Genomic DNA, 24,312 nt, shown 5'->3' on the forward strand with positions numbered 1-24,312 from the left:
TGAACAGAACTGAAACATTTCATGAGAGTCACAAGATATTTTTAAAGTTTTCTTTTTCTTTTTTTTCTAAAAATAAGATTGACTGTTAAGTGGTTGACTGAAGTGCTCATGCATCTAATTAGCACATCAGGGTAAAAGAGAGAACAGATGAGAGTCATTCTGAAAGCTTACAGGCTGTATTAAAAACAAATGATTATCCTGGTGATTCACTACGAGTAACAATTTAAAACATGAGCAAACACTTACATGCTACAAGTCAGGAGAAGCATTTTTTAAGTGATCTTCAATTTTACGTTTTAATGACTAACTATGGATCTTCTACATTATCATCATATCACCTCAGAATGGGAAGTGTATTTACATTTTTCTTGTTATATATAGCACCTATGTTATTTAACTTATACGCAGAGTACAACACGTGAAATGCCAGGCTGGATGAAGCACAAGCTGGAATCAAGATTGCCAGGAGAAATATCAACAATCTCAGGTATGCAGATGATACCACTCTAACGGCAGAAAGTGAAAAGGAACTAAAGAGACTCTTGATGAGGGTGAAAAGAGGAGAGTGAAAAAGCTGGCTTGGAAACTCAACACTCAAAAAACTAACACCATGGCATCTGGTCCCATCCCTCCATGGCAAATAGAAGGGGAAAATGTGGAAGCAGTGATAGACTTTATTTTCTTGGGCTCCAAAATCACTGTAGACAGTGATTTCAGCCATGATATGAAAAGACGCATGGTCTTTGGAAGGAAAGCTATGACAAACCTACACAGCATATTCAAAAGCAGAGACATCACTTTGCCAACAAAGATCTGTACAGTCAAAGCTATGGTTTTTCTAGTAGTCATCTACCACGATTAGAGTTGGACCATAAAGAAGGCTGAGTGCTGAAGAATTGATGCTTTTGAACAGTGGTGCTGGAGAAGACTCTTGCGAGTCCCTTGGACAACAAGGAGATCAAACCAGTCATTCCTAAAGGAAATCAGTCCTGAATATTCACTGGAAGGACTAATGCTGAAGATCCAATACTTTGCCCATATGATGCAAAGAGCCGACTCTTTGGAAAAGACCGTGATACTGAGAAAGATTGAAGGCTAAAAGAGAAGGGATTGGCACAGGATGAGATGGTTAGATATCATCACTGACTCAATGGACTTGAGCACAGTCCGGGAGACAGTGGAGGACAGAGGAGCCTGGTGTGCTGCAGTTGATGGGGTCGCAGAGTCAGATACACTGACTTAGCTACCGAACAACAAAAATGTTATTTGATACAGAGAATAAAAAAGCAATTACTCTTACAGAAATTTTTCAAGGCATACTAAACTTAATATTGTTCTAAATGCATAGAATAATCTTAAATTTAGAAATGCACATATACAAAATTCTTATATCCAGAGCCTCAACATAATGGAGTCTTATAATGGGGGCTCCTATCACTAGACTTTGATATGAGTAATTATTAGATAAGGTTAAAAAAAAAAGTCAGGGTTTTTGGAAACTTCATTTTGGGGACAGATTTAAGAGATTCCATAAGCGTGTCACCATGATACCCCATAATGGTTTATCTATGTGAGATGATCCTATTAGCTCATGATGTCTTCTGAACTATATAATAAAACTGGAGGAGTTCTGTTCTGATAGCAGAAGCTATTGCAGCAAGGTTGGCGGGGAACTGCCATGTACCTCTCTCCTAGTAGTTTAATTCATCTTTCTCAGGTCACCTCCATGAAGGGAGGAAGATCACTGTCCAATGTTTGCAAATACTGGTACAAACAATATTTTGTGACATCCGTGACATCCTCAAGTGACATCAATCATTCAGGCTGACCAATAGGAAACTGATCTCATTCCATAATAAAATGACAGATACATTAAAAGAATGAACAAATATTGCTTAAAGCTGACTATATTATGACGTAGAACCAAAGAGTTCACTACATACTTTGGCCAAAACCACTCTTCGCAAACTTTTGGCAACTCATTAACACAGTAAATTAGCTTCTTTTTTTTTTTGATATACTTTTTGTTTCTTTAGAAAACAAAAATTTCCTAACTCTACGTACCTTTTTCTGGTTTTGTTTGTTTGGGCCAGTCTCAACTTAATGATGAATAAACAAGAGATACTCGAGTTTTCACGAATCATAGCTTTCAATCTTTCTCCTCTGCCACTGAATGCACCTTAGGCACGTCATGAATCTTGCCAGTTCAGTTCTTAAAAGACTGTCTAGTTCAAAACTTTATTATCAAATTTTGGTGACATCTTCTCTACTCCTCCCCACTCTCTGTACACAGACTTGCTGGGGATTGTCAAGCCTACTCAGCCCCAGAGGAGGTCTCTGGCACCATTTTGGCTACATGTAAGGTGATGGCTTCGCTGGTGGCTCACTTGGTAAAGAATCTGCCTGTAATGCGGGAGACCTAGGTTCAGTCCCTGGGTTGGCAAGGTCCCTTGGAGGAGGGCATGGCAGCCCACTCCAGTATTCTTGCCTGGAGAATCTCATGGACAGAGAAGCCTGGCGGGCTGCAGTCCATATGGTTACAAAGAGTTGGACACGACTGAATGACTAAGCACTGCACAGCAAGGCTTCCCTGTCCACCAGCTTTGGGACTTGGTTGCCAACTTCTGGACAATGAGACAAGTGCCACTGAATGTCCTGTTATATATAAATGATAGACATACAGTGTGGTGGTGCCCCTGATGTTCAGTGTAGAACTCACTTCAGTAAACTTTCATTTCCCTCCATTCTGAAACATGTGCATTTCAACCCCAAAGATAACGAATGTTCAACAGTGAGGAAAAACTGGACTACCGTGGCTGTTGCACCTGGACGTCTCCACGAGCCTGCCATTCTGGTCATAGCACGCCATCGCCTGGTAGCGATATCCTTGACCACATTCCTTGATATCTCCTTGGACCTTCATTCCCAGCAACACTTCCGCCTTCCCCTCGGGCAAAATGCAGTCGGACCAGTTTCCCACAGGCTGTGCGTTATACTTGTCACAGGGACAGTACTGCGTCTCAATCAGGGGGTACAGATGAGAATTTTTACATTTTTCCTTCTTCTTACTTTTTCCTGTGGAGAAAATTAAGTCGGAAAATATCATTATTAATACCAAGCATCCCTAGGTTTTTTTTTTTTTTTTTCCTTTCCTACCTTCCTTTCTGTATTTTCAACTGTATTCAAGTGTAGCCTATAAATAAATGCTACTTTCTCCCTCCGCAGTGCTTTTTATGTATGTTTTTGTTATACTGGGTGCTTTGCATAGTGAAAATTTTCTTTTTGTTCTCAGTTTAAAAAAGCCCATTTTCAATAAGGCACTAACTGTTGTGCTGAATTTTACACTCCTTGAAAGGATTAAAATCCTCTCAAATGATCACATGCTTTCAGTGACTGGGGAGTCTGAGGTAACTGCATAAATATCTGCTTTATAATCTGTGCAAAAATATGACATGGAGAGACAGTCACTGCACAGGCCCACACAGTTAAACTAACTTTCTGTTAAGTCCAAATAGATGGTATAGTTATATCAGGGGACCCCACTCCAGTACTCTTGCCTGGAAAATCCCATGGACGGAGCAGCCTAGTAGGCTGAGGTCCATGGGGTCTCTAAGAGTCAGAAACGACTTCCCTTTCACTTTCACTTTTCACTTTCATGCACTGGAGAAGGAAATGGCAACCCACTCCAGTGTTCTTGCCTGGAGAATCCCAGGGATGGGGGAGCCTGGTGGGCTGCCGTCTATGGGGTCGCACAGTGTCGGACACGACTGAAGCGACTTAGCAGCAGCAGCAGTTCAGAAAATGAGTTTCACATTTACTTTTCTGATTGTGATTTCACATCTTTCAATAGTTCTGAAGAACAATCATTTTGACATACTTGGTGATTAATGTAGGGAATAATGATATTAAAAATGAAAATGTTTAATATCAAATAAAAATATTAGAAATAGTTTGTGTGTAAACCTAAATAAATTCCCTTGTAAGATAAAAACTTGAGTATAATAGTAATATGTGCCTGAATAAAACCATTATTTTAATTAGATTACATATATTTATCTCATATATATTAATTATATTGCACATAACTAATTACATATGTCTTATATATATATTTAAGTTTCATAAGCTGCCTTATACAGTTTTCAATAGTCTTTATTATGACAGCTGGTCCATTTTACCACTTCAGATTCTGAATACTCTACTAGCATGAGCATTTTTAGGTTTCTCTGGCCACTGACAGTATTTTTGAATGCCTCAGAGTTTAGTTCAGCATGATGGCTCCTGTTTCTGTTCATTATGCTTTTTGCCACTGTGACTACCTTTTAAAATAAAGCTTTCAGATACAGAATTAATGTCGTATTTTTCTTCTAGATGATGAAGGATAATCTGAGGTTGTGACAAGGAGAATGACTTAAGAAAACCAAGTCGCAACCTCTCCCTGGGTTCCTAAAAAACTTTTTTTCTAAGCACCTCACAGTCTATTGGTAATTCAACAAAAGTACATGTTTAAACCAAAAAGTAATCTAGCACAGATTGTTTAGGCAGACAGAGTTCAATTTTCAAGGCTACTTTTTCTACTAAAAGTACATAATGCATCTGTCACAGCCACCTTATGTTAAAATACAGCTCTGAATCCCCTGCCATATTAAGTGTTACGACAGCAAGAATAAGGCATATCCGTGCATTTTCCAAATACATTGTCAGAACTATCTTGTTCTGACTTTTTATTATGTTTTTCTGCCTTGGCAAGTGTTGGCTTTGGCATCCCAATTATTCTTACCAACGATAGCACGCTTTCTGGTCCTAACTGCACCGCAGTCTCCATTGCATGAAGAAAACCTGGACCAGCTGGTGAGCTGACAGTCATCTTGGCAAGGCATCTGGCAGGCTTGGGTGAGGGCTGGCACAGGGCCTGCATACCGGAGGCATTCATGGATGCCAGCCTGCCCTCCATCTTGCTTTCGACAAGTAATGGCTAAAGGAAAAGCAAAGGGCTATTTATCATGAATTTGAATGTAATTACCCTTAATCAGGAATTAACCTAACATTATTTTACTTAGGTGGAGAAATCCTCTTCTGACTCTTTATTTGCAGCAGAAATCTGGTAGGAGTGTTTCTAGTAATCACATGGTCATTAAATTGATCCTATAGCATTTTTAAAATAACAGATATCTGTCAGACACAACAGAAGCAAACACACACACACAGCAGGTTTTATTAGATGTCATTAAGGATTTTAGGGCTTCCCTGGTGGTTCAGATGGTAAAGAATCTGCCTGCAATGCGGGAGGCCTGGGTTCTATCCCTGGGTTGGGAAGATCGCCTGGAGAAGGGCATCCATTCCAAGATTCTTACCTGGAGAATTTCAAGGACAAAGGAACCTGCTGGGCTATATAGTCCATGGGACTGCAAAGAGTTGGACATAATTGAGCAACTAATACTTTCACTTTCAAAGATATTAAGTCACATGTGGATTATATTTAGAAATGAATTATTTAAAAGAGAAAACAGACAGGCTCTGCTGCCCATGGAAATTTCCAGGCAAGAATAATGGAATGGGTTGCCATTTCCTACTGCAGGGGATATTCCCAATCCAGGGATCCAACCCACGTCTCCTGCATTAGCAGGCAGATTCTTTACCTCTGTGCCACCTGGGAAGCCCCTAGAAGGGTCTTAGTGGCAGTCAACTCTTTGGAAGGTTTGGGTGGGGGAGAATGCTTATGAAACTTGTCACAGAGCTCCATTTGCATAAAAGAAGCATTTTCTTTTTAAAATTACATTGAAAGCTTGTTGTGATGGTTTTGAAGTGATTAATGATGAATGGGAGAGGGCAGTGTCAACGTCCCTCCCTAGTTCCCTCTGTGTACAAGTTCTTCACATGCACAAATAACAAGCATGAGTTTAAAATGAAGACAAGGGTGGGGCGCATTGAGAGAGTAGCCCTGAAATATATATGTTACCATATGTAAAACAGATAATTAATGGGAAGTTGCTGTATAACACAGGGAGCTCGACCCGGTGCTCTGTGGCAACCTAGATGGGTGGGATGGGCTGGGAGCAGGGAAGGAGGTTCAAGAGGGAGGGAACATGTGTATACTTATGGCTGATTCATGCTGGTGTACAGCAGAAAGCAACACAACAGTGTAAAGCAATTATCCTCCAATTTAAAAAATTAAGACAAAACTTTCAGCAATCTTAATCTATCACATCATAGTTGGCATTTCCAATAATTACATATGGAGTCTCAAAAAAGGGTCAAATAATTCTGGTTTATCTATTTTAGTTTTCCCAAGATATTGACTGAATTTTTAAAACCAAGTCATTATTTTTTTAACTATGGAACATAGATGTAAAATTGCTTTAAGGTAAAATGTCTTAAAGAAAAACAACAACTGATGTCTAAGTCCTCTTTCCTCCCGAAGCCATTTCCCCCCTATTGGTTTTAGAAATTATTCATTTTTTATTGAGGAAGCAGAAGAAACATTTAGACCTTGGTCCTAAAGTTAAGGCTTCATTGAACCAGCCTAAATGGCCCCGTCAGATTGATTTACGTGGGCCTTTCAGGTTTTTGGTCTAGGCTGACACTGCAGCCTAGAGTCAGACCCTCTGGATCTGTATGTTAAAACTAAACTACCCTGTAGTACAGGAGTGTGTGATGGGGTGTGTAAAAAGATTTAAAACAGCTTTATCCAAGGAAGACTTTCTCTGTGTACGGTGAACACAACTTGTTGGTACTGCTGTAGGAAAAGTTACATTAATTGGGCAAATGCAGGTGAAAACACTTGTTTCTTAGCTCTAGTTCTCTCTTCATTTAATAGGCACAACACTGGAAAAGCCAATCTGTATGAAATGAACAGAGGTCCATGAATTTTAAAGATGTGAAAACCTGGTTGAGGGGAGAGTGGTAGACTTTAGGAAGTTGATGTGACAGGCAACAACATTAAGTGCTCCAAGAGACTCTCACCTCTTGGAAGAAGAGTTGTCTGGTGGACTGCAGTCATCAGACCAGTGCCAGGCAGAGGCTCTCACATCAAGCTGCAGATGATCATCACCTGGATAGCTTTGGGAACATGTGCATGCCCTTGCTAAACTCCAACATTCTGATTCAACTGGTTGAGGGCAGGGTCCCAGGCATTAATATCATTTTTAAAGCTCCCTGGTGATTCAAACACGTATCAGTGAAATGAGACCACTGCTCTAGTAGGCAGTGTATTTCTAGGGGCATCAGATACTCCTGGAATGCTACTCGAGTTGAAGATTTCTGTATTCATTCCAAAGCTCCTGGATGAGAGCTCTGTGTGTGGGGTCAAGGAATATGCATTTATTTTCAAGTTGCTCAGATGGTCCTCATGTCCATTCAAGCTTAAGTCCTACAGGCCTGAGTATTCAAGTCACTAGGATATGTTTGTCTGAGACTTGTGACTAAAACTGAGGGTACTCTGGTGCCCAAGTTCCCAAAGCTTGGCACTATGCCAAGGCTGAGCACGTGGGAACGAGCTAAGGGGAACTTAAACTTGGAGTACAAGGAGTATACCAAAACGAGCATCTAGGTAGGCAGGAAGACTGTTACCTGTGGATTCGCATAGGAGCAATCCACAAAATGAAGTATATTAATAAGCTCATGTGATTTTGCAATTCTCTCTACACCTGCTTGAACACTTTATACAAAGGAAGCTCTGACAGTTTGTGGCCAAAGTTGCTCCAAGGATGCTTAAGAGGAAGGATTGATAAAGAGGAAAATATTAGATCTTTACTCATCAGGATATGTAGGAACCTCAAAAATGATTATTTTGGAAAATAAGAAATTTAACCATAAGAGTTCTAAGCTGTGAATAGAGTCACACTGTTTATAACTAAAAGAAAAAAAATCTACAAAACTAAATTTATATTCTTAGAAAAAAGATGAATTTATCTAAGCATCCAATTTGGCTCTCTGAAATAGAGACTTGACTATAAATCTTTTAAACTAAATGCAATTGCCTTGGGTTCTCCATTAAGGTTTTCTAAGGTTCTTTCTTATAAATTTTATTTCATAATTGTTCCAACCATCATCACATTAAGGGACATGAAAAACCAAAATAAAGTAAAACTACTATCAACATGATTCTAGAAACTAATTTCTTCTGTGCAAATCTATACCATTTATGTAAACCTAAAGCCTATATTCCTGTAGCATGCAAAATCTCAAAAAGTATTTCAAGTAGCTCAAAAGAAAAAAAATATGTAAAATTCCCATATTTGTTCTCAGGAGCCCACTCAGCACTCCACTCCCTTTATCTGACAGTTTAGGCAGTGTATTTTGAATGAATTACTTATGCAATGTTATCCAAACAAGCAGCAACAGTACCATTTGTACAATATATTGAAACTTATCATACATCTCAACTTGTTTCTATTCTGACTTGGAGGAAATACAACAATTCAAATAGGAATGTAATCTGAAATGAACTTCCTGCTATTAGGGTGAAGAAAATATAAATGTTTGGAAAGGAAACCATCTGAGTTCTCAACTTTATAAATCTTAGAAATCATCTTTAAGACACTGAAAATAGGGTGGTTTTCACTGCAGAAAAGATGTGTCATCCTAAGCATGGTTTCCTAGCACATGAGAAAGCTACATATACACAGACAATTGTATTTACAGGTGCAGGGTGCGGATCTTGCGTATAACAATTACCCAAGTTTTCCTTTCGGCTGAGGCCTTGTTAGGAAGATGGCCCAAACCCATGTTGCCCTATGGATAAATTACCATGAAAATGAGCATGAAAGCTTCTTAGTGAAGTCAGCATATATAAAAACAATTATTTTAAAGCAAAATTCCTTCTTTATGCTGATTATATCAATCTGATTTATAATGTTAGCTTATTTATATGAAGCACAGAAGTTATTTAAGTGTCATGGATGGGCAGCTTCTAGGAGGCTGAAAGCCTAGAAGATATCCATGTGACTACCTTGGGGGTTACTTGTAAATTAAGCAAGGCAAGCTCAGCCCAACAATACTGAGGAAATGTTGGAAAGGTAAGTAAGAACGCCAGTTTCTTCAACAAGTAAATGCTCTGAAGAAAGGAGCTCAAATTGTTATATTAAAGGTGACTGAAGACAGTCTAACCAAATGCAATGTGGAGACATTCATGAACCCAAATTGGAACAAAGTGATTGTAAACAGACAATTTTGAGACAATGGGGGACAGTTAAATGTGGTATGAATATTAGACATGGTATGAATTACACTTAATTTTGTTTAGTGTTATAATAATACTTTTGTTATGTTTAAAAAATTAGATGTACATCTTAACTGGGAGTTGTTTTAAAATACTCCAGCACGATATCTTTACCTGTGTGAGGAGTAGCTGATGACCAAGAGTGACATGTTACAATCTGTTCAAGTTACGTCAGTGATGACTACACGGCTAGTATTTATTACATCAGTCTCTATACTTTTGTGTATCTTTGACACATCCCATACATTTAAATAAAAAGATTAATAAGTAGAATAAGTACAGCCAATTCCAGAGTGTTTCCATGTAAGTTGAATTTTGAGTTATGTTTTAAAGAGGAGAATAATAAAGGTTTCTGAAATGAAAGGCAATAGATAACATTGGGAGAAGGCAATGGCACCCCACTCCAGTACTCTTGCCTGGAAAATCCCATGGATGGAGGAGCCTGGTAGGCTGCAGTCCACGGGGTCGTTAGGAGTCGGGTACGACTGAGCGACTTCACTTTGTTTTTTCACTTTCATGCATTGGAGAAGGAAAAGGCAACCCACTCCAGTGTTCTTGCCTGGAGAATCCCAGGGACAGTGGAGCCTGGTGGGCTGCCGTCTATGGGGTCCCACAGAGTCGGACACGACTGAAGCGACTTAGCAGCAGCAGCAGCAGCTAACATTGGTTTGAGCTAAAAGGACATGGGTATCTGGGTTATGCATATATGAGTACGTAAATGGAAGGCTACTGATGCAGCTCTGAAGTAAATCTAATAGAATTCAGAATGGAGTTGCTTATCTTCATTTTTTTGAAGAGGAATGAAATGCCCTTACTGTTCAAGATGCACCAAAAGAAGGTATTCTATTGGTCTGTGGATTACCCTTCAGCATGTAAGGTCAAATTGTCATTCCATTTGAATAATCAGAGTGAAATAAATGACTAGATTGAAAATTTGTACACAGAAGTTCATTACAGGAAATAGAATAAGATCAATGCCCGAGTGGAGTGAAAGCTGTTAGATTCTATGTAACGAAGAGTTCAAGGAGCTCTGAGGCCTTATTTATTAAATTGAGCCATATTAACAGGGCTTTTCCCACAGCAACCATGTCTGGACAGCACTGCAGACAGAATATGATGGGCTGACTGAGCAATTAGAGGAGTGATTTTTTTTTCCTATGGTATTACGAAAGAAAAAAAAAAGACAATAGTGAAAATGGATCATGTAGAAATAAAAGAGAAAAAGCTTAATGTGAGTGGGAGCTAGTTACCAAGAGACCTAACTGTGCTTAGAAATAAGACCAAACCTATAAATAATGCAAGAGGGCTCCAGTTGTTTACTACATGGATTTAATGATCTTGGTCTTTCTCTGTGTGGAAGAGATTTTTCAAGGACAAATCTGCCAAATTACACTTCCTAATTACAATTTGTGACTGTAACTCTGGCCGAATGGAGAGAAATGCACCTTTTTTTTTTTTTTTTTTATTGATTCTAAATAGTTACCAGTGATCTCTAGTCTCACTGATGCTCTTAATATATGCAAAAGTCCTTGTGTAGAGACTTACTAGGAAATAATAATCAGCTCCCCGTGGAGCAGCACAGACCAAGGTCAGTTAGATCCTTGACTGGGAGCTGGGAAGGGTTAACTGACTGCATCACAACCAACAGGGCACTGAGGAACCATCACAAAGACATCCCTGTGTCAAGCGTATTCTATCAGCTATTTAAAAAGCAGCAAATGCTACTCATCATTTTATGACAGGGCTCTCAGAGATCTAAAACAAAACCAAAATCCCCAAATCAACTAGAATGCTGATATTCACAGAAAACTAGAGGAAGTGATTTGAAAGCAGAAATAATTCTAGAAGTTTTAAATAACAACTTACCTCAATGAAGAATATGAAGATATTGTCTAGTAATGAGTATTAATAGTATAATATATATAATATTAATATAATTAATATTAAATATCATGGGCTTCCCTAGTAGCTCAGATGGTAAAGCTTCTGCTGGCAATGCAGGAGACCCAGGTTCAATCCCTGGGTCGGGAAGATCCCCTGGAGAAGGAAATGGCAACCCACTCCAGTATCCTTGCCTGGAGGACAGAGGAGGCTGGCAGTCTACAGTCCATGGAGTTGCAAAGACTCGGACATGACTGAGCAACACACACACACACACACACACACACACACACACAATTATATATTAGCCCAAAGAAGAGTTTAAAAATCATGTCTGCACAAAATTTCTTTACAGTAAACTCCTTGGCTCTTTTCTGTCTAGTTCTCTTTCTACGCCATTATTTTCATGCATATTATAAAAGTCTCTGAAAATTAATAGATTAATGTGAGTTTCTGAGATAAATTGGCCCAGATCTTCTGGGCCTAACCCCAATAATGCCTCTAAGGTATAATCTTTTAGAAATTAACTGAAAGAGAGATAGCAAGGGTATCAATACTGTTTAAGCCACTATTTGCTCACAAAAAATAACAGCATGAATTATAGTTAAATACTTACATCTCACCTTATACAAATTCATTTAGATGTAATTTTGTTGGGAGGAAAATTAGAACCTTCCTTTTTATTCCTAGACTTTCCTTTTATAACCTTTTTAACCAATATGTGATACAGGGTAAGGACTCCCAGGGCCTGGAAGGTCCCTGCCATGTGAGGCATACAATTGAAGTTTTTTTCTTTTCTGTGGTCTGGACTTGAGAATACATCTGAATCAGGCTGGCTTCCACGTAAAGGCTGATGTCAGATCTTAGTGATGGATCAACATCATAGTGGACATTCCTTGGCATGCAAGGATACAGAGTGTGTGGGAGATCAGGCAGGGTTGATCCTGGGGATTATTAACTCTAGTTCCATCTAAATTACAGAAAATACACTTGGCAGGAGGTAGCATCAAGATCAACACAGAGATTGAGAAAGAATAAATTTGAATTCATGAAATCCAAGGATCTAATCTATGATATTTTTGGATCATATTCCTGATATATATATGTCATAAGGTAATAAACACTGTTAAAATATATTTATTAGTAGTGGTTGACATTACCCCTTAGGACAGTTATAGAGGAAAAAATAAATAAAATGTCCCAAACTGTCATTAATATGAGCCACCTCTTTTATTTTGAATGTAAATGTAATGATGACTCTAGCTACAGCTAGTAGGGCTATGTTTCAATGACATAGTCACTGACCAATCAATAATTTAGCCCTCTAAATGCCATCTAAACTGTAGAAATGTGAGCAGAGAGAAGAGACAGTAGAGGTTACAGTTCTATTAAAAGTTTATACCAAGCGACTTGAATAGCACAAAGCAAATATAACCTGTATACATACATTTAAAAATTAAATAGACTAGATATAATTTTGTTGTTTGCATTTCTTTTATTGACAAAAAATAAGAAATATGCCTATTTCAAAAGCCTAAAATTTCCCTGTGAGATTTAAGAATGATTTAAAGTTGCAAAACCCTGTTAATTCCTTCTTTAAAATACCTTTTTCTCCTCTCTCTTTTTAGTGCTTATACCACCAGGTAAGGGATTCCCTGGTGGCTCAGCAGTGAAGAATCTGTCTGCAATGCGGGAGATGGAGGTTTGATCCCTGAGTCAGGAAATGGCAACCCACTCCAGTATCCTTGCTGGGAAATCCCATGGACAGAGGAGCCTGGTGGGTTACAGTCCATGGGGTCACGAAAGAGTCAGACGTGATTTAGCGACTAACAACCACCACCACCGCTGAATGAAATTTTCTGGAAGCACCATTCTCAATACCCAAAGCCTCACTAAAGTTCCTTATTACTCCTAACTCCCTATTGTATTCTAATGTAAAGCATTTCCACAAAGAGTACTTTCACATAGGTTTGAAATACACAGAATGTAGACTTGGTCATGACTGCGTTTACCTGACCGGAGTAGAATCTTCCGATCTTCTCACACCTATGTTACTCTAACTCATTTGTGGGGAAGGCTGATTCTCATTGCTTTGCTTTACAAGGAGTGCCAGCACTGGGATGATAAGCAGCTACTGTTGGTGACTCATTAAAGAGACTCTGGGAACATAACTGCTTTCCAGCTCCTTTGCAATGCATCACCGTAGCTGATGGTTCCTACAGCTGGAATTATGCTAATAACAGGATTAAGAGTAAAACTGAACATCTGTCTATAATGGCTGTGCTGTGCTAAGCCCCTTCAGTCATGTCTAACTCTTTGCAAATGCTATGGACCATAGTCTGCCAGGCTCCTCTATCCATGGGATTCTCCAGGCAAGTATATTGGAGTGGGTTGCCATTTCCTTCTCCAGGCTATGTTCCCCATATAGGGATCAAACCCGCATCTCTTAAGTCTCCTGCACTGGCTAATGTTTTTCGTTGTTAGCAGGTGGCTAACAGTAGGTACAGGTGACTCAATATGAAGACGACGAGGGCAGCTTGCTAGGAGCTGGTAAAAGAACTAAGAGTTATTTTTTTTTTTTACTAATAAGAAAGGCTCAAGTCATTTTAGAAAAAATGAATAGTGACTTTCTAAGTGTTCTTCTGAGTGATGTGTAGTATATGAGACACACACATTATTTCCTTTCTATTCATACTTAGTAAATTAACTCTTCTTTTGGTTCATACAACATGTTTATTTAACCGAAGAAATTTAAATTAGCACTTCAAAATGTAGTTCACATCAGAATGAAGGACAAGGTAAATCCTGTTCTTCTTTTTGATTCTTGAAATGCAGTGTTTTACAATTAGTTTAGATCAAAATCTAAATTTGATCTGAGATTTCATAAGATTTTTAGTTAGAAGAGAAAATTCACACAGAGTATTTAACTCTCTTGCTATACACACTGAAAATATTAGAGTTAAAAACGATATGATCGTCTTTGACTTACTTAGGTCCATCCCCCTGCTGCTGTCTGCTACTATGTCCTAAAGTTATTTTCTTCTATTACATGTTGAAAATCCATTTATTTTTACCCATTTTGACTACAGTGGTTCCAGTCTGAGCTCTTCAACATTGCATTGCTACAACAACGCCCTGGCTGGCATCCAGACCCATGTGTCTTATCTTTCTAACTTACTCTGTACACGCTGACAGATAAAACACTGCTTTCATCAGGTCCTTGCTTGCACCACTTATCGAACAAGGTCTAAAATACTGATCCTGACATTTATGGCCCTCTACAAAATTACCCCGGGCTCCAGCTCACATCTTCAGAGCTTCAATCTATCCACTTCTCTGTGAACACGTTTAGTTTTTTTTTGTTTTTGTTTTCCTTACCTCCGATGCTTAAATAATAGACTTGCTCTCATTTTCTATTCTTTTCTCCTTTCTATTTAATCTAATATTATGGTACAAGTCAAGTCCCAGCTCATCCTTTAGATCTTTCTTAAGCTCTTTATGTTCAAATGACTACTTTTGCAATAGATTGGTTTCCGTCTTTATCTCCTTCTTGTTAGGCAATGTTATCAGTGATCTCATTTCCCTAAACAAATTAAGTTCCCTGGGCTGAACATCTTCATCCCTTCTTAACACTCATGACTCTTTCTACACAGTCTTCCGAATGCAATTAGAGTCACAAGAGTGACTGGAATTAGAAAGTCTGGAGTATTAGAGAGGAAGGAGGAATAGCTTCTCCATAGTCTTTGCTCACTGATAATAATTTTCACTACATCATCTTACAATTTAGTAAGATACTAATTTCTTACATTCTTATTTTAATTATTCAAAATAGCACAATTTGGCATTTTTAAAAGTCTGGATAAGGGCAAAGATGAAAATAAAACAAGAGTCTGACAGGCCAATTCTGCAGAGTGCTGAAAACAGCCATGACCATCAACAAAGTAATTCTTTGCCTTTCTACCAATAATACAAGATATTTCTACACTCTTAACTCTCTCCATTTCATACTTCTTTAGGAATATAGGCTCTGAGGAAAAATAAAATCTTTATCAAGGCAACAAAGAAAAAGATTATCTTCATACAGAATTTAAAGGGGTTCTTCTGAGTATATTTATGCAGACATTACTTGTTATAATGAACAGTCAACTACGAAGAGGAATAAGCAGAGGTTTTTAGATTTGGAAATGAAAAGATCACTGGTAATCACCAAAAGAAATGTTTTATACAGACTGTGTCAATAAAAAACTAAAGACCTTGTTAATACTGTTGCTTTTATGCCTACAGCGATCTATGCACACATTCATTAGGCCACGATCTAACAGGAAGGGAGAAGGAATTAGCATCTAATGAAGATTTACTATGTGCAAGGGCTTCCCATGTGGCTCAGATGGTAAAGAATCCGCCTGCAATATGGGAGACGTGGGTTGATCCCTGGGATGGGGAGATCCCCCGGAGAAGGGAAAGGCTAGCCACTCCAGCATTCTGGCTTGGCGAATTCCATGGACTGTATAGTCCATGGGGTCACAAAGAGTCAGACACGACTGGGCGACTTTCACTTTCACTATGTGCAAAGCACTGTAAGGATCAGCACTTTCTCAGCCTGAGAGAGAGGAAACGAATAAACCCAGGTTGTGCAGTCAAGTAAAAGTGTTCAAAACTAAAGCTGTTTTCACCCTGTGCAGTTTTCACATCTTAGAATTCCCTCAGTGCCTGCAAAAGTATAGTTTTCACCTGTTTTACCTAAATTCATGTCACACTTTGATGGCAGGATATTATCTGTGCATAGATTGTAGGATACAAAAAAATTGTTAACAGATCATTTGGTCCAGCCCTCTTTTCTTTTTTTCCCCATCTAAATAAACTGACACCTAGAAAGGCAAAGGGATGAATAAAACTCACATTGTGTGCGTGAAAGAACTGGGACTAAAATTTAGGTTTCTTGATTCCTAAACGCTTGCCTGCTTTCATTATTAACTCTATGCAGGGTCCAGACTGTATGCAAATGTATACTTGATTCAAGGAGGAATTAGTAGGGCATGACAAGAAATCCTTATATCACTCAATTTCTCATGAATGGTTTGAAATGGGGAGAAAGACTTTCCACTCTAAATACCTAAGTCTCTGAAACTGTGAAGGGAGAGAGTTATTTTTTAGCCGATACTATGGTAGAGGATACAGAATGAAAAATAAGTATTAAAACAAAATCCTGAAAATCACTAACTAGTTAATGTTAATTGTAAACTAAATGTTTCAAATGAAGATTTCTAAAATGACTTTCAAAATAGAAAATTCTTACCAAAAATGATGCTATTTTTTTTTCAAATTTAAAAAAAGCAACCTTTACTCTGTAAAGAAAAGGGGTCCCAGATGAAATCAGCAAAAACTGGAATCCAGTTCTGTATGTTCACACTTTCGCAATATCATCAAATATGTAACTACAAATGAGGGTGTAAAATATGTTTTTATGAATTAAAGAAAGGTGGCTGTGTATTCAATTACATATTCAAAATACATTTTAAATATGTATCTGGAATTAAACGTATAAGCAGCATGAGTAAAAAGAATCATGTACTCTTTACAGACTGAATTTGCTACATGTATAAAGAACACTGTTCAAAGCTCGGAGTGAAAGTATTATCCATAATATCTAGTAAATAATCATGGAAAGCTGGAAATATTTCCATATTTCATTTCTGCAAGATACCATGTTATCTAGCAGTGTCGACAGATTGCACTCCACATATGGCAGGTTTTGAGTACATAAATTTGCCATTTAAAAATCAGTACTAAATATGAACCGAATTGGGGGTAGCCATGACAATGACAAGAAAGGCATTGCTGAGAATTTCTGGGAAAGTTAACCAATTATATTACATTACATGCATGCACATACATAATGCATATGGGCAAAGATGTAAGAATCTTACTGATTGTTAAGGTGACAAGCGAAGTGTTATGGAATACCATGAGCCAAAAACGAATTACAAGAACAACAACAAGAACGAGCTGCACTGTACATGCTGATCACCTTTCAGATAAGCATGAACGGAAGCACAATTAGAGGAGCTATGTTCGATCCCTGGGTTGGGAGGATCCCCTGGAGAAGGGAATGGCAACCCACTCCAGTATTCCTGCTTGGAGAATCCCATGGACAGAGGAACCTGGGAGGCTACAGTCCATGGGGTCGCAAAGAGTCGGACACAGCTGAGCAACTAAAACAACAATGACAAGTGAACTACTAATGTCAAAGAACAAGGGACACAACTTAAAAGACAGGTCTCTGTGTTCTGGTGTGTGGTTGAATGGATAGTAGCAGATTTTTATGTGCTCTGCTCGGCTTGCCTAGTGTGGCATCAGAATAACAAACTCTACAGGCTAGCTAGTGGTTAAATTAGTGATGCTGGAGAAATGTGAAGCAAATCAAGTGTGGAATGGGGCCTCCCACCTCTTGCCTGCCGTCCGGGCCCACAGCCCTCCTGCGCTCCAGGGCTGTCCTGTTGCACGCTCCAAGGGACAAGCTGGCACCTGCGCCATTTGTGAGTCTTCCACCTACATGGAAAGAACAGAAGCCGCATAGAGAAGAAGCAAACATGCCAGAGAAATCACAGTGATACAATGCCAAGGAGCCATGACTTTGACCACTACAGAAAGGAATTTGACAATGCTTTGGTCCTATTCAAATTCAATTTAAATCTTCATCAAGGAATTTTAAAAAGCAGCACTAAATATAAAAGTACTTTCTATGGCAGTGGAGACAAGGGTCCATCACAGTCAATTCCTTAAAGAATGAACTTTACTGATAGTATTTAGCATTTTAAAATGTCAAATTATTTTAAAAATTTCTTTTTAAGTTACATCATGAAGAATGTGGGATCTTAGTTTCTCAACCACGGATCAAACCCGTGACCCCGTGCAGTGGAAGCAGATCCTTAACCACTGGAACACCAGGCAAGTGCCATATTTAGCCTTTTTAATGATTAGGATTGCCAGCAAATGTAGCAGATAGTATCAGAAGGGATGTGTTTCATTTTAAAAAGGTATATTTATTTTATAATCAAATTGTACAACTGCATTCAAGCCATGAGCCTTCTGTATAATGCTCTTTTGATTAGCATCATAGGGGTAACTCAGAAGGTGTAATTTATAATATACTTCACAAAAACAAATCCCTCAAATAAATAAGTTTGGGCTAATAGTTAATGTCCATCATGTAACCATACAATTATATTGTCTGTCATCTAAGAATTAAATACAGATAAATTAAGATGACAAATTTGCCATCAATTTCATCTTAAATTACTATTTTGTGATCACACATTCCATCAGTTGATGCCATAATATTTCATTTGTTGGCACTGAAAGTTTTGTCAGGACTGCAAATTTTCACTACATCAAGCTTTAATTAGGTACCTTTTAAAAATAGTTATGAAAAAAAAACTTTTCTCTAATAATTATCACAATGATGATACGTATAGCTTCAGTAGCTTTAATTCCCTTGAGGTGACCAGAAATGAAGAGAACAGACATCGTATTAATATCACTGATATGAAGATGTCACTTCCTGAGCAAGAATGCCAGCATTCATGAAGAACATGTGCTCTCTGGAGCTCAGGAAGGACTGCTTTGGCTATTCTTGAAAGCACATGTTTCATAATTATTAATCACTTTTCTGCATTTCCTATAGTTTATATCAACAAAAGAATTTTCCTCAAGCTCCGGAAGCTAAAAATAGAACTTGGAAGTTTACACAAGTATCTGTGTCCCTGGAGATGATTTTGGCAGCAAAGCAGCTCTTTAAAAAAGGCAAGAGATGGTGCCCACAGTCATACACATCCTCAGCTCCAGTGAGTCTGCATATAGTGTTGGCTCCTTTTCTTAACATTGGAAAGAGTAGGACCTGAAGTGTTTCGCGCAGTGCGTTGCTCACAAGGCTTTTCTTTCAGCCCGTTACCTGTAGCTTTGGCACACTTGCGGGGCCTCGCAGGCCTTCTCTTCATAGAGTGGATCCGCGCAGTCCCGGCCTCCATTGGCTGGCGGCTGAATGATGACGCGGTGCCGAGTCTGCTTCTTGATTCCGGAGTCCCCTGGAATGAAGCAGCTTTTTAACCTTTGTTCTCTGCACTGATAAAGAAATCTCCGAATACCAGCCTGTGTGAAGAAATTACATTGCCTCCAGCTACACGTGCTTTATGGAGAAGGAAGTAGCAACCCACTCCAGTACTCTTGCCTGGAAAAATCCCATGGACGGAGGGGCCTGGTGGGCTACAGTCCACGGGGTCGCGAAGAGTCGGACATGGCCGAGCGACTTCACTTTCACTTTTCACTTTCATGCATTGGAGAAGGAAATGGCTTTGACATCCCTGAATGAGAGGCCTCATCGAGTGGTTTCCTCAGTTCTCCCAAAGACTGCTTATATTGGAAACCCAATCAATTTACATTAAAAATGTGAAGAATGGAGAAAATAGTTCCATAGTCAGCTAGCCTTCCTAAGGCTCCGTTACAACGTGACTGCTCTGTCGTATGTTTCTTTCCCCTTGAGAAATATGACAGATCTAATTAATTTATTTTTCTCTCCCTTAAGTTTATTTTCATCCCATTTCATATATAGCCCTGTTTACCACATGGGACTCATACACATCTAATGAATCTTTCTTACAAGAATATATTCAATGTTTTATGTGAAATTCTATTTCTTGGCTATTCACTTAATTTGAAATGTATAACTCATAAATTATTCTGGTCATTCATTATTCATGTTAAACAATTTAAGATCTTTAATTCAGGTCACATCCTAAACATCTGAGCTGTAATTTCCTAGAGACAGAATTTTTAGAGAAGCATTCAAAATAGTAATAATTATTGTAAGTAAATTACTCCAAATTATGTTAAAAAACAATGTATCTAATTAAGGTTTACCTTAGATGAAGGTATCAACTTAACAGTGTTACTGATATAAAGTTGTTCAGAATTTTTTAGTATGAGAAATAGGTGACATATAAGACTGACAGCTTTGATAAAATATATCTCAACTTACAATATATACATTTTAAAGATGAATAGTCATGTGTCATTTAATAGAGTTCCCCTGATGCATTTACATTTTTTCATAAGACAATTAAATATTTGAGATGTAGACTACAAAAACAGAGATATTTAGAAGGGTTAGTAGCCCTTAACACAATGAAAGTTTAATAAGAAATGAAATGCTGCTGCTGCTGCTGCTGCTGCTAAGTCGCTTCAGTCGTGTCCGACTCTGTGCGACCCCATACATGGCAGCCCACCAGGCTCCTCTGTCCCTGGGATCCTCCAGGCAAGAGTACTGGAGTGGGTTGCCATTTCTTTTTCCAACACATGAAAGTGAAAAGTGAAAGCGAAGTTGCTCAGTCATGTCCGACTCTTCAAGACCCCAGGGACTGTAGCCTACCAGGCTCCTCCATCCATGGGATTTTCCAGGCAAGAATACTGGAGTGGGTTGCCATTTCCTTCTCCAGAAATGAAATGAAATATCCTTAAAGTCATTGTTTGTAGAAAAATATGATTTTATGATTAGAAGTTTTCAATAAAAGGAACATCATTTTACATGGAGTCAGGGTTACCCCTCAACATGGTCTGGCCACTGATTTCCAGAAATGTGAATTGGAGATGCCTGTATTAGAAGGAACGACAGAGGATGAGATGGCTGGATGGCATCACTGACTCGCTGGACGTGAGTCTGGGTGAACTCCGGGAGTTGGTGATGGAGAGGGAGGCCTGGCATGCTGTGATTCATGGGGTCGCAAAGAGTCAGACACGACCAAGCGACTGAACTGAACTGAACTGAACTGTATTAGATAGGATAATGGGTCAGATTAGGGAATCCTAAATGTCTGATAATGCAGAAGAATTTCTTTGAAAAAACAAACAAAAAAACAAACAAAAAACAGATTTCTCGGCATGTACCTAGAACTAATACATGAGAATTTTGGGGATCTGGATGTGCGAAACTGTGGATGTGGGAATCTGATTTTGACAAAGCTTGCTGGGAAATGGTGATAAACAGCTGAATTTGACATCTTTTGGAATAATTGACCCTGTATGTCCCAATTTAAGATTCTAGGGTTTGCATGTAGCTTTTTAGAATTTTTCCTATAGTGGGGGAAACTTGTACTATTAATGACTGTTTTAACTATTTTAGTGAACAGCTGGAACACTATAGGTAATGACGTAGGGAACTAATGACGTAGGGAGGTAGTGGGTAGCAGAGTATTAACGCAGTTGAAAATATTATCATAGGCTTTTAAAAATTGTAGCAATCATAGTCTGAATGCTAACTGCAACTTTTACATATTAAGTATAATTTATCTAAGAAAGATCTAAGGAGTGCCAGTAGGACTCTTAATAAAATTGGCAATGCTATCTTCATTTATTATATTGTTCACTGACTGCTATTTTTAGACCCAGGTGATAAATTCTTCTAATAATTTAGAGCTAGGAAAAGTATTGTTTCCCTTCAAAATCTGTTAAGAACCCACTGTGCTTCAATTTCTTGCTTTATTCACCAGAATCTCAGAGTTAATTTTCTCAAGTACAGAAGCTTACCTTGACTTTGATTTTACATTATAAATTCTCTTCTCCCTTCCCTCTACCCTATTTACTACCTGACTCCATGCTTTTTTTTTAACACTATTATCTATTACTTTCCTTATGTTTTATATTTATGATGTGTCTTTAATCTTTTTAAAAGACTAAATGAGCATTCATATCATTTGTTTAGCCTTGAGGGAAGCAGGAAGACATGTGTTTGTTTTTTAACAGGGAAAAAGAGGGAAAGAGCAGAGGGGTCTTTGTTTCCCGGGTGGTTGAAATTCTTGAGTCAGTAACTTTTTTTAACTGACTGATAAAAAACAGACACAGAATTTAGGTCAAGGGATCTGGAGACTGGAGGGGAGAATGAGGTTAGCATCAGTGGTGCCATATAGATCCCCTAGATATCACCTGGTACATACCCAGGGTGTTCAGGTAGGAAGCAGCAATCAAATGTTAGTATTTCAATTCTACTTTGTTTACTGTTTTGAAAGCAAAAAGCCTCCTAATATAAAACTCTGAAAGTGCCTTATCACCATCTCCACAAGCTTGTACTAGATATATATAAGACAATGATAACTCTTTTTCACATCCATAATTGATTCCACAATGGGAATCCATTTATTCTTATAAAAAGTTCAAATACCTTAACCTTGTGCAAGTTAAGGTTAAGAGATTGTGATCCGATTAAAATGGAACATTCCAAAGCCATAACACCTAGAGAGGAAGTTTAATGGAGTTACACAGAAAGTGTCATGACATCCACGTTCCTATGAACTAGGAGGTTCATTTCTTCTCAGCTCTCAGTTAATGAATTACTCATACATGCAACAAAACAGCACCATAGAGCTCAGGCCAGTTATACAGCCCTCAGATCAGAGTGCAATGGGAGAGCTATAGCACATGTTTAAAAAAATTTAATAAATAAAAATGGAAGCTTCCTCACCAGTAACTTGAGTTTGTAAATGTGGAACTTGAAAAGTTCATATGTATGTATTTATACCACTTATTGCATGTGGTGGGGATACATAACGCAGTTTCCATTTATCTTTGTATTTCAGCACTGAGAGCAATGGTCACACAGAGTAAAGTCTTAATAAATATTTGCTGAATGAGCAAACACATTAATTTCACTTCTCAACTGGATTATAACTAACATCTTCTGTTCTTTTTTATCCATTTTCTTATAGAATTATTCAGATGGGTACTAAGTCTGTTCTTTAGTTTTAATTAAAAAAAAAGGTATCACTTTCATTTGAAATAATGAGCAGGGGAAAAATAAAGGAATATTCCTGTAGTGTTTATACTTGAAAATACCTACCTAGGATAGGTACAGAAAAAAGGGATAACATATTTATGTGGTAATGGGCCACAGAGACTCAGAGGATATATAATCTCTCACTCAGTTACATACTTTTCAGTTATCTTAAGACATTCAAGGTAAATTTCACTGGAGAAGTTTCTTGATAGAAGGATTTAAAGGGCAGGCAAAACTAAGATGGGTTAAGCTGGAAGTGAGGTAGATGACAGGTGGGGCAGCATAGTGATAAGAAATTGAAAGGGAAACATTTCATGCAAAAAGTAAAATGTAAAAGCAGTTTTGAGCCCATCGGGGGTAATTCTAGAAGAGTACAGCTTGAGAGCATCAAAGTAGAAAAGGTGTCTCTGCAATATCCCTACCAGCCCTCAAGTCAATAAATGTAGTAAGAGAAAAAAAAAAAAGAAGCAAACAGATTGTGAGCAGTCAGGTGTATTATTTGATCAAAAGTATTGATTTTTTAAGATGAGTTACAAATATATGCATAAATGTTTTCCATCTTTAATAAAGCTCTTAAAGATAATTTGGAAAAGTTAACTAGTACACTGGTTTGAGGATTAAACTACTCTCTACTCAATACTGATGTTTATCAGGATTGATATTTCAAGACGTTATCACTAGAGAAGGGCTTCCTTGGTGGCTTAGGTGGTAAAGAATCTGCCTGCAATGTGGAAGACTTGGGTTCGATCTCTGGATTGGGAAGATCCCCCAGAGAAAGGAACCCATTCTAGTGTTCTTGCCAGAAGAATTCCATGGACAGAGGCTACAGTCCATGGGGTCACAAAGAATCAGATACTACTGAGTGACTAACACACACCCACACATACACATACACCATGAGAGAAGTAATTTCAAATTACTCTGTTCTTTCTGGAACCCTGAGCTACTCTGATCTTTCTTTCTACAATACTATAATATAATGTTACCTATCTAAAGTGATTTAAAAAGGAGGATAGCGCCCCATTTTCATAAGTTCAAGACTCTTATAAAATGTAAATTTTACCTATAGAATTAAATTTCAAAGAACAACCCCATTCCTGAATTACTTTTCTTTTGCTATTATCTATCCTCGAACATTCAACTTTTTAAACATTTTTAAATTGTGTGTGGAAGTCAGAGTAATTTCAATGGAGCTTGCCTCATTCCTATTTCATATCAAATAATGAAAAGCTAACGACATGTCATTGCTTTATTTTCCCTGCAACAAAAGACAAGTTTTCTATAAAACCATTGTATCTTTATTCTCAGTTACAGCAGTCTACAGGCAAAACAGAAAAGGCTTCTCCCAGCACACAAAGCATCTTGGCACTGTTGTTCAATAGCAACCTCC

General features: G+C 38.1%; 1 protein-coding gene across 1 annotated transcript in view; it reads right to left on the reverse strand.

Annotated features, from left to right (window-relative positions):
• The window catches only part of THSD7A (thrombospondin type 1 domain containing 7A), a 488,459-nt gene that overhangs the window by 62,946 nt on the left and 401,201 nt on the right, over positions 1-24,312 (reverse strand). Inside the window, exons 10-13 of the mRNA XM_070787540.1 lie at positions 19,053-19,185; positions 17,547-17,650; positions 4,781-4,975; positions 2,812-3,075 (exon numbers count right to left, since the gene is read on the reverse strand). Of these exons, the coding sequence (XP_070643641.1) occupies positions 2,812-3,075; positions 4,781-4,975; positions 17,547-17,650; positions 19,053-19,185 (696 nt within the window). The remainder of the gene's footprint in view (positions 1-2,811; positions 3,076-4,780; positions 4,976-17,546; positions 17,651-19,052; positions 19,186-24,312) is intronic.

Source organism: Bos indicus, chromosome 4 (genome assembly GCF_029378745.1).
Source record: "Bos indicus isolate NIAB-ARS_2022 breed Sahiwal x Tharparkar chromosome 4, NIAB-ARS_B.indTharparkar_mat_pri_1.0, whole genome shotgun sequence".
Lineage (NCBI taxonomy): Eukaryota > Metazoa > Chordata > Mammalia > Artiodactyla > Bovidae > Bos > Bos indicus.